This window comes from Parus major, chromosome 2 (assembly GCF_001522545.3).
Source record: "Parus major isolate Abel chromosome 2, Parus_major1.1, whole genome shotgun sequence".
In the NCBI taxonomy this organism is placed as follows: domain Eukaryota; kingdom Metazoa; phylum Chordata; class Aves; order Passeriformes; family Paridae; genus Parus; species Parus major.
This window is the reverse complement of record NC_031769.1, coordinates 18823629-18837461: the sequence shown is the minus strand read 5'-3', so window position 1 is coordinate 18837461 and position 13833 is coordinate 18823629. Positions and strand designations below refer to the sequence as shown.

Sequence of the window (13833 nt, the reverse complement as noted above, 5' to 3'; positions counted from 1 at the left end):
TCTGTTATTCCATGTGTCTTGTCTATTTTTTTTTTACCCTCTGAAAAGAAAAATAACATATTCTTTATGTGATGATTAATGTGTAATGATCTTCGCACATTACATAATGTCCTATCTTCCACCTAGAAAAGCACTGGCACAGAAGAGAGTTGCAAATCTGTCCCTTCATAAAGTGAAGACTGATGTCATTTAAGCTGGCTCATCCCTGCACAGCTTCCAAAACACCATGTGCTTTGCAACACGGCAGTATCCATTTCTGCCTCCTTTTAAAAATGAAAAAAAAGTACAGATGAAATGTATGTCCACAGCATGCTAACAAACCCACCCCAGCAGGCATGCTGTAAAGCTAATAATGTTTTTTTTACCAGAAATGTTCTGGTTGAATTGGAAGGTGTTTAATGCAGAAGATAAAGAGCACATTTATCCAATCTTCTCCCAGAATATGTCTATCCAGATGGCTCAGTTCCATGTAACTTGTGTATGTTGAAAGTGGATTCTGGCAATGCAGTTCCCTAATTTTCTTTTGGTATGGTGGGAGTGCATGTAAACAGTATCAAATGTAACATATATAGAAAAGCAGGTTTTATCTTTAAATTTTAAAATGGCTCTATAGGAGTTGAGTCCTTCCAGTCCTGTTCATCAGTTAAAAACTGTGCAAACATACCCTTCCTGCACTTTTCTCCCTGGAGCTGCACAATCCACACTGCTAGCTCATCCGCCTTTTGGGAGAAGACAAAGGCAATATTCAATACTCCATGTATCAGGCAGTCCAATTAAACATTTTTTGGATAATTTCATTGCTTTGACAAGTTTCAAGATTGATGCAATATTTAATCTTCTGTTTCTCCAGTATCTCTGCCAGTTTTCAAAGGGTTTATTTCTTTTCTGCCAAACAAAGAATGTCTTTCTATCATTCATATCTCATATTGGCTTAATTTGTATTTTTATGCCTCTGATTTCTGATGGGTTTAATACAGCTGTTCTTTGACTCTAAACACATTTCTCCAACAATTCCTCCTTAATCTATGGTTTGTTTTTTTTTTGGTCTCACATCAAGTCTAGCAAGGCAGATTTTGTTCCAGAGCTTAAAAACAATCTCTGCTCTAATTTCCTCCCATTAGTGTGTTAGAAACATGATATTTTTCTTGAGCAGATCTCCTGATCTAGGATTTTAGATGATTTTAGTTGAAGCTAAAATGAGAATTTCTACTGAAAAAAACCCAAAAACAACAGACAAAAAACAAACAAACAAAAGAATCCTTCCCTAAAATGCATTTAAACCCATTTGTGATTTCAGTGACAAATTTAATCCTCATTAGACAAGACAGAAAATACTTTCCCAACAGAGAGACTGGAAGAAATAAGCAACGGCCTTTCAGTAATAAAATAGTAGCTAGCTGTTATCTAGTGCTTGTCATCAGTAACACTGACCATGTTTAATAGAGAAAGTGAGTGCCATTATCTGGATCTTACAGATTGCAAAAGCGAGGCATTCATTGAGCTATTATGCAAAAATATTAAAAAAAACAAGCAACCTGCACTTTTACAGCATATATTTAGTTTCTTTTAAAGAATCCATCTCTACACTATATATAGTTACTATAATTACTTACATTTCTCTTATGCTTCCTCAAAAATTGAGTTCTGACTTCTCTAGTGACTGCTCCTACAGACTCTGGCTGTGGTACTGCACTGGGAAAGATTGGAGCCCTTATTATTTACAATCGCTACCATGTTTTCAGAAGTCCTTAAAACATTTACTTCATGCATGTGAGTGAAAATAGAAGGCCATAAGTCTTATTTTTTAAGGTTTTGTTCTATTATTTTGACCAGAAATCAGGGAACTGGATAAATATATAAAGAAATTTAAATTGAACAGCAATTGCAAGTTGAGGGTGAAGAGACCTTGAAGTAAACTTCAATGTCTTCTTTTCAGTGAAATATAATTTTCATTTCTTGACCATCCCATCTCTACCAAGAAAAAAAAAGGCATCACACATAATAAACCACTGTTTAAGCATAATTCAATGTTTCTATAAGGGCATGAAAATCAGATTAAAATATCTTAAAAATTATAAAGTACTAGCATTTAATGTATTTTTCAATCACTGTTAACCTAAACATATAATGCTACCATGTAGGCTCAGTGAGGCCAGCTTTACTCCTCCTGACCCTTGAAGCAACTCTGTGTTTGAACATGACAATTTACTTCTTTTATTTTCTGCAGGAAATTTAATGAAAAACATCTTGACACCACAGTGTAGTGAGTTCTGGTACTAAGCCTTTACTGTTTATTAAATGAATTCATTAATTCCACAAATTATCAATCTATTTACTTGTAGCTGGATTAATCTGTCTTAATCCTGAATCATTGTTGGTCCAGGAAACCTTTGTGTGCAGAAAATGAAAGAAGATATAGTTTCCTTGTTTGACCCATAATACAAGTGGAGGGGGTTAAATTTATGGCTCTGGTGGAAATCAATTTGTGATCTTGAGCTGAAAAGTCCAAGTTATGTCTCTGTAAACAGCTGTAAATTTAAATTTTCCCATCTTCAAAAAAATTCTCTTTTGCCACTCTATTGGAAGAAAAATCATGCAGCTTTTTTCTTCTGCCTTTATAATATCCGATCACTTTTACATTCTCTGCTACACGTATCAGGGCAACAGCAATTTCACTTCCAGTTTTCTGAATCCTGAGCTCTGTGAATCATCTAATACTGCAAACCACTTCCTTTCCACTCCTGTGATGGGGGAAGAGGGATTGAGGATGCAGAGAGAGAAACGTGCCATATTTAAGTCATGTAGGGGTTACATTGCATGATCTGCCTTTCTTTGGAGTGTCCAGGATGTGTTGAGTTCTAGAAGTGTCACTATATGTAGGCTATATTGTGGCACACTGCCACAAACTCATTAAAAAATCTGTTGGGAGATAGTAAGAGGCTTAGGAGTTTGCCCTTGTTTGCAGACAAACTTACTAAGCGTGGTTTCAGTCTGTTGGGCACCACTGACAAAGGAGGAGAGGAAATTCTTCATCTCTGTGCCATCAGTGTTTGTTGTATCTGATGAGTCATTATGCCATTGTGCCAACTTTCTTCTTTAGTTTCCACCATGCCAGGTAGCTCAGACTTTACCCTGTGCCCCTGAGGTGATGTTGCCCAAACCTGTGTGTACAGCTCCTTTGTGTTGATGTGTCAGCCCTGTTCTCCATCCGTATCTCCTCGCTTGAGCAGCCCAGCGCTGCGTGGCCACCTTTGGGGTGAGTGCAGACATTGATCTTTGTGCCTGATTCAAAGTCAGCCTGACAGGGCTACCCAGGAAGCCAAATACCCTCTGCTGCTGCTCCAGCACCAATGGGTGACAGGCCTGACAGAACTGACTGGCGGTGTCTTGGCCAGAGCAGTGTCCCTGCAGTCGCTGCTCTCCTCTGCACGCTGCTGTGCAGAGGCACTGGTGTGCTGTCTGTGCTAATGCACTTTTTGAGCAATGGGCTTCCTTAACCTTTGGCTTTTCCTCAGGCTAAAACTGAAGATAACCCTTCTACCAGAGTTGCATTTGGCACTATCTGCTGGGAAGTGCATAATTAGCCAAGCCAGCACAGGTTCATACATCCCAGTTATTTACTGTCTTGTTTCTCGACAAGTCATGCAAAATGAGTTTCAGACATATGCTGCAGCTCAAATTATGAATGCCTAGTTCACTTTTTGTATGCTCTTCTCCTGTGTCCTTGGGTTGTTCTAGTGCCTAAGTTTGCTAGATCCTTCAGGAAAAAGAAAGATGCTTTCAAGTTGGAACAGTGAGGTGGACACATGGGAGACAGCTCTAATGCTTCTGTCCAATACCAGCAATCGTACTGTAATCCAGTTACTGATCAGGGAAAAAAAAACACATAAACTTCTTTACAATGTGTTTAAATAAGGTACAGCTGGTATTAGTATTCTCTAGAAAACCTTTGAACCAAGTTTGGAAAAGCAAGAATTTGCATATAAATAGAATATTATAGAGAGATCTCCATTTCTCTTGGCAGGGCATTTTTTTGTTGAGTTCTTTACTTTTTACTCCTTTTTAAATAAATAATTCTGTAGTTATACAAGGGTTTGTGTTATAGGGAGGTTTTGACATAAAATACATAAACTACCCATTAATTAACATTTTGACATTATTGCTACAAGTTAATCAGAAAACATCAAATTATTTAAAATGTGTTAACTACTTCCTTTTCTATGCTGTAGTTGATAATCCATGAGAAAATGAAATTATTAATCGTGTGAGTTGTGCAGTGAGTACATAAGAACATGACAGATATAGCTCCTTTTGGAAACAGTTTGTGATAAATATTTATATATGTACAGCTGGGTGTCTGCATTACTAAAAATTATTGCAAGTGCTACTGGAGACGTGGTTATTGAACATGTTAGTATGGTGTACAAAGATTAGGTGAATAGTACTCAAATTGAATTTGCCACGGCTGGGCATCTAAGTCTATTAGAGCTTCTTTTCTTTTTTTTTTTTTATTTTTTTTCTTTAATTTTGTAAGGAAAGGCTAAACCAGAATCAATTCCAACTTCATTATCTTTGTTTTCAAGGTGATTTTGTCTTCCTGTCTCAGAAAGTGGAGGGCTGAGATAAAGGACTACACTCCACATTGTTAGCTTAATCATAATTGTGTTTTTATCATTCCGAAAATAATACAAAAAAGGTTTGCAAACGTGGGATGCAGATGTGCATAAGACTTGTAAGCACCTAATAGGTGTGAAATGTTTTATGCCTTCCACTTCTGTTACGATCAGCCTTCCCTAGACTCTTGTTCTAACCTCAGTTGTGAAAGCAACTTAAATCCTTCTAGAATATGTGTGTAAAAAAGTTAACCTCATAAAATTAGAACACTTTTCTTTTTCTTCCTTTTAAATATTTTTTTTACTAAAATAGCTTCCAAATCTTGATGCTGGCTAGGTTTTTGGTGATGACTGACATCACTGTGTACTGGCCAAAAATTCTCTCCCTCCTCTTATTATCCAACATCTTCAAGACTGTGAATCTTCTTTGAGATATAAGTTGTATTTTTTTGGTTCTGTATGTATCCAGTTAGCAATAAATTTAGACCTTGGTCCCCAAGTGGAACTGACAGAAAAAATAGCAGAACAAATCTTTAAGAAATTATAAAGCCATAATCATATTGCTTGTAAATTCATATTGCGTGCAAATTATTGTGTTTATGTAGCTGGAGAATACAAGTGAAGCTGGAATTTAACAATATTTCCTCACTGTTGATGTAGGCCAATCAAAGTAACATTTCTTAAAGTATTGTTACCAGTGGACTCAGATCTTGACTTTACTTATACCATTTTAATTTACTTGTATGATTATATAAATAATTACAAAGCAAAAGTCAATCAGGCAATTAGAACAAACAAACAAACAAACAATTTAAAAAATAAAACCAGAAACAAAACACCCCAAAACACTGCAAAACCCAGCCTGCAGCAGTTGTAGTGACAAAGATATGTTCTAGAAGTGTGGTAATATGCTCTTTGGGACCACTTGTAGTTGTGAAAAATAGTTATTGAATAGAAAGCAGTTGTCAAGGGGAAAGTCTGAGTTCATTTTGTTGATAAAATGGTTGTGGAAGGAAATTAGCAATTATGTTATTTCCCTGCCATAATACCTATTATCATTGATACTGATTGTGTATTGGACATGAGTATTAGTTGGTACTTATTATATAATTGCAAGGAAAACATACCTCAAGATATTGTTATTATTTCAGACATTATTTTTTTGTTCTCAGCAAACAAGTCAAGAGCAGTACAGTGATCATCATCTTCCATCATTCAGAGTTTTATCATCATTGACCTCTGATTCCCTTTGCAGGCCTCATAAATTCTCATCCCTAGTTGGGAAAAATAGGATCATGCTAAGCATTTTTCCCACACATTATTACAATTCTGTTAACAATTTCAGACAAGAGTTAAAAAGAAGCCATGAGGATCTGGTCTTTTGTTGGTTGACCCAAATCATGACACATCATGACACACGGCACAGCTATTAGTATTATGTATAGTATTATTAGTATCATGTGCTAATTATCACTGTGGGATAGTTTTTACAAATTATGTTATTTTAAATTTCTTAAGAAATTTATTGTATCATTATCAAGGACATATTGAAAGTCAAGCTTATCTATCTTTCCTAAATTAAGGTCAGAAAGATGGAATTGGTCCTAGGCCCATGAAGCAGGAACAGATGAAGAAAAAAGTCTCTATTTTGTTGAGCTGTTCATAGGCAGAGTTAATTTAAACTAAAAATTTTCCTTTTCTTGACACATATGGCTGATATCTGCTGTGATATTCGTCATTTATATGTAAGCCCTGTACCTAGAGAATCCTTTAAGGGCATGTTTATGTTTGGAAAGAGTCTGCAACTTGATGGGACTAGTATTCATATCTTTCATCAACATTTGTTGGTTTCCCATCCTTACTGCAAGGGTCATAATAGAAATAAAGACTCATAGCAGGCTATAGAAAGTTACTTAAACTAAAGTAGTATGATGGCATTTTGTGTCCCTTGATGAATAAATTTGTGTATTTGATACTTGATTTTGCTGGCATTTAGGCTATGGCATATTTAGAAAGTTGATCATGTATCTCACAAGCAATCTGCTGAATAAAACTTTCAATGTGTGAGTATTTCTAGTCTTTCAAAAAAAATCTAGCTGATTATGATGCATTTATGAAATTAGTCAAATTGCAGAGTTGGCTTAAATGTGTGCAATCATGAAATGTAAATAACATGTTTCAGAAATGCAATTCTGAAATTCTGATGTGCTGAAACACTACACAAATCTTTGTCTGACCTCATGGAAAAAGGGGGAAAACCCAAAACTAGTTGAATGAATGGAAGAAGATTTATGTACTTACCATTTCTTTTGCTCAAAGAAGGTTTCTTTCTCCTTTGGTTACATTGCCACCCATAAAAATATAAAGTTTCTTTTTTGTTGTTTCTTCCTTATAAATAAAGATTTATGTAGACCAGACATCCTTGCAAAATCAGAGCTGTCTTACTTGTCAAGTTCAGCTGTTTTATTTTGGGCCTATTTGCTTAGAATTTCTCCCTTTTCCTTTGAGGGCAGACATGGCAAAGCAGAGAACCCATGTCCCCACCACATTTAGGTGTCTTCTTCCCATTCAGCAAATCTCTCTTGCATAGCCCAGCATTTCTCATCTGTTAGAACCACTTGTGTAATTCGCAATATTGAAGTGGACAAGCAGCATTGATTTATGTTAATGGAAGAAGTGTTAAGCAGTTCTCTGTATTTCGGAGTACGGGACACACATCTTCCTGCCCAAAACCTCAGACTAGCAGAGCCACCTCAAAAATCAGAAACCACCTGATGTACGAGACAGAGGTTTCAGATGTGTGTCTTCCTAGTTTAACGCATTTTAAAATTTCTTTAGTACTTGTTAAAATGAAAGCTCAAGTGGTAAAAAAGCTGTTACCTGGGTACATGGTGATTTAAGCAATAGATGCCAAAAGCTTTCTTTTTCATGAGCATGTCAACCTGTACAGGGGGAAATTTGAAACACCTGTTTTAGATATGAGTGAAAGTGATTCTGCCTGTAATTTTCATCCATTCCCATTCCTCAGTGTCTTCTCTAAATATTCTGTGCAAGTGTTTCCAGTTTGTGTGAATCATGCTCCTATTCTTTTAAAGCCTTTGATGGAAATTCTGAACAGTCACATCAGCTATGAAGGGCTGAACCAGCCAACTGTGGCAGGAGTTTTTGATCTTCCCAACAGTCATCAAATAATCTCTGATCAGTGAAAGCTTTCTATAGATTTGTTTCCCTTATCCTCACCTCACTGCCTCTCTAACTTTATTCAACACGGAGCTGAAATCTTAAATTTTAGTATAACCCAGGGAGGAAAGGAGCTGCAGACATAATGATTTTTATCACTAATTTTAGGAAATCTTCAGGAGTAAGAGCTGAAGGGTCAGGCTGAAACACCATCTTCATTACATATTCATTAGAAAAACCTTACTCTATTTTTACTGCTTCAAAATACTGCAGCACAGGATTAGCCATACAGACCTTCCCACAGAGATAGTGGCATGCCAGTGATAGTACTATATATAAAGCTCTGATGGTTTGCACATGAAAATATCAGTTGAAAACAGTAGCTCCCTCTCTCACAGATTTAAAGGCTTACTGTAGTTTCATATCTCTGTTCATACAAGTCGAACAAGTTGCTACTCATCTGTCCTTGCCAATATTGTGTTTTTATTATAAATCAGACATTACAGCATTTGGCTTCTTTTCAACTGATTTGAATGACATGTTCTCCTTCAGTGTTAATTAAAGCAAGAGCTCCAAGATCTAAAAAATAAGACTATAATACTTCAGTACATTTCCTCTGAAATGTCTTTTATGTGATTTTTTTAAACTACACAGAGATTTAAACCAGAAACATCAAACAGTTCTAACTTGTAAAGTGTTGGAATTTTAGGTCTCTGAATGCTTTTTCTTATGGGATGCCTCCTTTTAGAACTTAAAAATAATTTATCTATCCATTATCTGAACATTTATATTAGTTTTATTCACATTAAAATCAAACATCCTCTTCAGCTCATTTCAAGAACGTTTATTATATTCTCAACATTAGAGATCTGTTGGGATAAACAAAAAGAACATTCTGGAGCAGAGCTGGTCCAGCCAAGATCATCGCCCCTCTCCCTCTATCCCCCTGTAGTTTAAGGAAAAGGTTTAATGCAGGAGAAATCACGCAGTATGCTTCTTTCTTTATTCCTAGAAATCACATCCAGATTTTATCTCATGTTGTAGCTCAATATCCTCACGTGTCCTGGACACGTTAAGTGTCCAGGACACTTAACTATTGATACAGTGTTTTACAGATTTCACAGTGAAAATCCTCCAAATATTAGTTTTAAACTGAATAGTTATCACTTCCTGCATTTAATTCCTGCAATTCAATTTAGAAGGATATCAAGCATGCTGAATACAGTTAGATGATTCTAAAGCTTCCTTATGTCAGTATATCTTGTACCTGTAAAAAAAATGTTTATCAGTGTAATGGCAGGAAAAGTCTTTTTTAGAACACTTTCTATGTCTCAAAGAGAAAGATCACATAATTAAAAATTTGAAAGGGGTAAAAATTGTTCACTAATAACATAAAAAATCTCTGTAATGGAGAATGGTCTGAGCCAACTTTTGCAGAAACCGTGATGCAGTTATTCTGTAAAGAAAATTTGGAGAAAATTGTGTAGACTTTCCAAGCCAGTGGAAATATCCCAACACACTTCTTTTCCTTCATACCACCATTATATTATTATCATTTTAGAAATCAATTTTTGTTAGGAACAACTTAAAAGATAGAAACTACATTCATTTCTGTTAAGGATGTGGAAGAACAAGGTGTAATTGCCTTTCTTTACAAATGGGTCTCAACTTGAGGTGAAAGGGACTTAAAGCCCTCCCCTAACTTTCACATGTTCTATTTGCTAATTTGGGTGATTGCCTCAACCCGTCAGGCATGTATGACAGCCATGAAGAGAGTAGGCTGGAGTGGGACTGCAAAATGGGGGTGAAATGCTTTTTTTGCCTCTCTCTGAGTGTGGGCTTTGAGACCCGAGACCAGGCAGGAAAGGTGTTTCAAGGGAAGGGAAAGGGATCATGCAGACATGTACATGAAGAGCTGTGGCTGTAGGTGTGTGATGCTTCCCAATAGGATGCCGAGGTGTCCCAGCGCCACCACCTCGGTGGCAGCAGGAGGGCAAACCCTGGAGCAGCCCCGGGTTCTGCCCAGGGACCTGAGCAGTTTGCCTCATCTGACAGCTCCTGGTCCCCAAAACAGCACAGCAAAGTGCCCACAAGCTGAATTGGGGGGGCTCCTTTGTATAGATTTTGATAAGGAATGAACTCGTAAGTTAATTCACTCGCTGCGCTGTCCCTCTGCATGGCGCTGCTGGCTGGCTGATAAAACACGGAGCACAGTAGCAATTTGTTGAAGACAAAGTTCTAAGGTTTTTAAGAAATGCAAGGAAACAGGCTTCAAAAAGCCACCTATTAAAAGAAAAGAAGTCTGATTTCTTGGTGTCTGAGGAAAGATATAGCCTGAGATTGATTGTTTTGCATGTCAATTAAATTCTGGTTTTTCTAGCTGACAAAGAACTTCCGTTTCACATAATTTCAGCTTGGTTGAGACTGATCAAATAACTTAGGAAATAAGTTTAATAGATTTGGGAGAATTTAATAGAAAAATGGAACCACTTAGAGCCTAAAGTGTATTAGATATTGTTTCTGTATTGTAACACCTTCTGATCTGCCAAGAACAATGTCTGACAGATTCTATACCCATAGCTCCTATACCTGTTCCTGCTGTGATGCAGGAAAATCTCACTTATTTAAACCTTTGAAAATGTTCTATTTTTCCTATCTCTTCTGTACAACATGTGTGATGCTTGTTAAGGACCTTGGAAGTAGTGCCATCTTTTTTCAGAACACTGTTTAAAAAAAACAATGGAAGTATTTATGCACGTTATTTTTTACCAGTCTATCCTTTCAGCATTTTCCTTTATTTTGCCACTTCTTTTGAGAGGTCTGCTTTCTTGAACCAAATCACCTTCTTCCTGGCACATCAAAAGCACAGAGCATCCCTCTACTTCTCCTTTTAGACACAAAGACAGTATGAAAAGCATAAATGATTTTTAATGCAAAATATGCAAACTTACTTCGTTCTCTCTTGATGGTGCTAACAAAAATAAATTAGCAGAAAAATACTTGGATAGGGTTTTGGGTTGGGTAAAATAAGAACTTAATGAATTAATGAATAAAACTTCATGAAGAATTAATGGTTTTGTCTGATAGTTTTATAGATTTGTTTTGCTGATAGTTTTACTAGTATGAAAAAGTTACAAATGAGCATGAAAATGTCCAAAAGTAATATGTTAAACCCACCACCCAACTGCTCACCACTTGTAGAAGATATAGTGGGTGTCTGCAGACTTCACACATTGTTCATGTTTATCATTTATTCAGCAGGACAGCTTTATTTATGCACTGGAACAGCTGTTTATGAGAATTTCACATCTTTCATAATGTTTATTTGTCTTTCACCATGGCTTCCAAGCTCTTTTGACATAAAATTAGTAGGAAAATGTACTTGTGTACAAGAGTTTCTCTGTCCTTCCTACATTTGTTTTCCTAGGTGATTAAAATATTTTTTGTTGGACTTACTCTATTTTGAATAGTGTCAGCTATGGGTAAACATGAATTAAAGTTACAATTTGGTAACAATGGGTAATAATTTGGATACAATGGGTAACCATGATTTAAAGTTACAGGAAAAGCTATTCACAGACAGAAAACAAGCAGAAAAATAAAATAGTTAGGGTGTTTAGAGGAGTCTACAAAACTTAGTCCAAATTCCTGAATTTTGTAAAAGTATAGTTCTTTTAAACACATTGCCATAAAAACTTCATCAATGGTACAAGTGGCTAATGGTACAAAACCCTTATAAAAATTCTTATTTTCAATTATGATTAGCAAACCAGTGTTCTATTCACTTACTCCATTGCCTTGTTTTGCCTTTCTTTTCTGTCAAACAGGAGTGTTTTATGAAGTTGTTCAGAGCTTCCCTCGAGTGGAGGAAAATGTGGAGGTGGATTCATATGTAAGCAGCCACAGGTGGAGACGGCACTCAGAGTCCCTCAAATCAGTCGACACCAACAGAGCCAGCATGGGGCAGGATTCCTTGGAGCCAGGGGGTTTCACAGACCTGCTGCTTGAGGAGGGGCATGACAACACTACACAGATTGAGGTATGTATTAATTTCATCTACTTTTTAATTCAATTTATTGTCTTTGATTGTGGGTAAGTGAAAAGCTAGGACATTTCCTTCAGTATATTCAAACACTTACTGGGAAGAGTACCTTTGGTCTTTGTATTTGTGAACCTATCAGCACATGGAAGCTGGAGTTTTCTTTTGACCTGAGGCTGGAGCCTGTCCTTTATGACTTTTGAAGATACTCTCTTGAGGACATTTGGGTTTTTGCTGGAAAACACTTAAGGGAACTCCCACATTTTAGCCATTCTTGCTGGAAAACTGGAAAAGGTAGTATTAAAATAGAATAAAATTGAATTATTTTTTGAAGTTGCTGTAAACACCTCAATTTGTGAAGCTTTGCCTGATCTTTCTGGAGTGTGATATCCAGGCAGAAAGGGGAAAAAAGCCCTAGGGAAATGAGAAATTGGAAGAAAACTCATATTGGTCATTGAAAAAAATTGCATACTATTTGATTTTTAGTTTTCCGAAGAATAAGACAAATTGGGTCCACCTGTGTGAAGTCTTGGGACATTCTCCCTCTGTTTTATAGTGTCATTCAACCTCTAATTTCTTGTTTAGCTGCCAGATAGCTCTCTGTCCTGTTTTCTTTGGTTATTTTCTTCTTGTTGTGGCAGTGTTTTTTTGAGTTTGGGGTTTTGTTATTAATAAAATCTACATCCTGTTTTTCAATAAAATACAGCTTGGAATAAATTCCACTTAATGTCTTCAGTCATTATAATCTGCTTCCAAAACAACAGAGTTTTTTTCAGGTTTTTTTCAGTTCCAAGAAGCTCACTCTGAGAAAAAAAAAAAAACAGCTTTCAGAATTTGGGTTGTTACTTCCACAATAAAAAAAATAACAATGCAATATCAAACCCATGTGTAGAGGCAATGGACTCCCTACTGCATGAGCAAAAAAATAGTGCTTTCAAAGAGGTGTGTTTTGTGTTTGTTGTTTTCAAGGTTCCCAGTTTGCACAGCTCTAATTACATTTCCTCTTGTGCTAACCTGAAAGTCACTGGTTGGTAAATTGTAGTTTTAAATTTCGTGTTGAATTTTTTAACTTCCTTTTTTGCCTTGTGTAATCCCCATCTGCCCATACTTGTAGGAATTCTTTTCTACAACAGACATCAATCTTGCTTCTAGTTATTTTAGCAGGTAAAATGCAAGCTGTCTCAGGTACAGGGAAGTTTTAGTAGCTGATCTTTCCATGTCTTACCCATAGATCCCTATGCAGTGTTGCCATTCAGTCAGGTTCCAAGCTCTTATGAAGCAAAATGGTCAGATGTCCCCCTCTAACACTTATGTGTAGCAAGACTTGGGGGGGGTGGAAATGAATGCTTGCAAATGGATATACATAGAATGGTATTTTTCCAGGAACATCTTTCCTGACAGATTAATGGTTTTACAGTGTCTTAACCTGAAGAGTTTATTGAATTCAGGTTTTGTATTCTGTTGCAAACCTCTTTTCTAAGGTCTTTTCAGCACAATAAGATAACGGAGTTGTGGTTTTACACATTATCGGATTCCATTGAAAATCCCCGCTACAACACACAGGCATCTCACAAAAAAACCCTTGATGTCTGGCCTTATAGAGGAGGTAGAGTATACAACAGAAATCCACAGAGGAAGAATCCATATGTTTCAGTCTTCTGCAGCTTGGCAGCTTATCAGCAGTACTGGAGAGCTTATTGATTATTTTAAATCCTTGCTCTGTGTACATTGCAGGGCTTGCTAAAGAAAATCCAGAGAATGAGCATTACCTGCCACGTACGTTTAGTGGTGCTACAGGATGACGACATCCCTCCTTTACAGATATTACCTCCTATACAGATATCCTTTACAGATACTGGTTTCTCTAAAGTGATGTGTAGGCTTACCATGCAAATGCAGACTTCTTTAATAGGAAGACTGACATTGATGAACATGTTTGCACTTGATAGTGTTTGCTGTCCTTCTTTGTAATGATGAGTTTACTTTCTCTCCAGCTTTATA

General features: G+C 36.6%; 1 protein-coding gene across 2 annotated transcripts in view; it reads left to right on the top strand.

Annotated features, from left to right (window-relative positions):
- Positions 1-13833, top strand: part of PLXDC2 (plexin domain containing 2) — a 253479-nt gene that overhangs the window by 103301 nt on the left and 136345 nt on the right. For both annotated transcript variants that reach the window (XM_015619087.3, XM_015619088.3), the window contains exon 2: positions 11621-11832. In XM_015619087.3, the coding sequence (XP_015474573.1) occupies positions 11621-11832 (212 nt within the window). The remainder of the gene's footprint in view (positions 1-11620; positions 11833-13833) is intronic.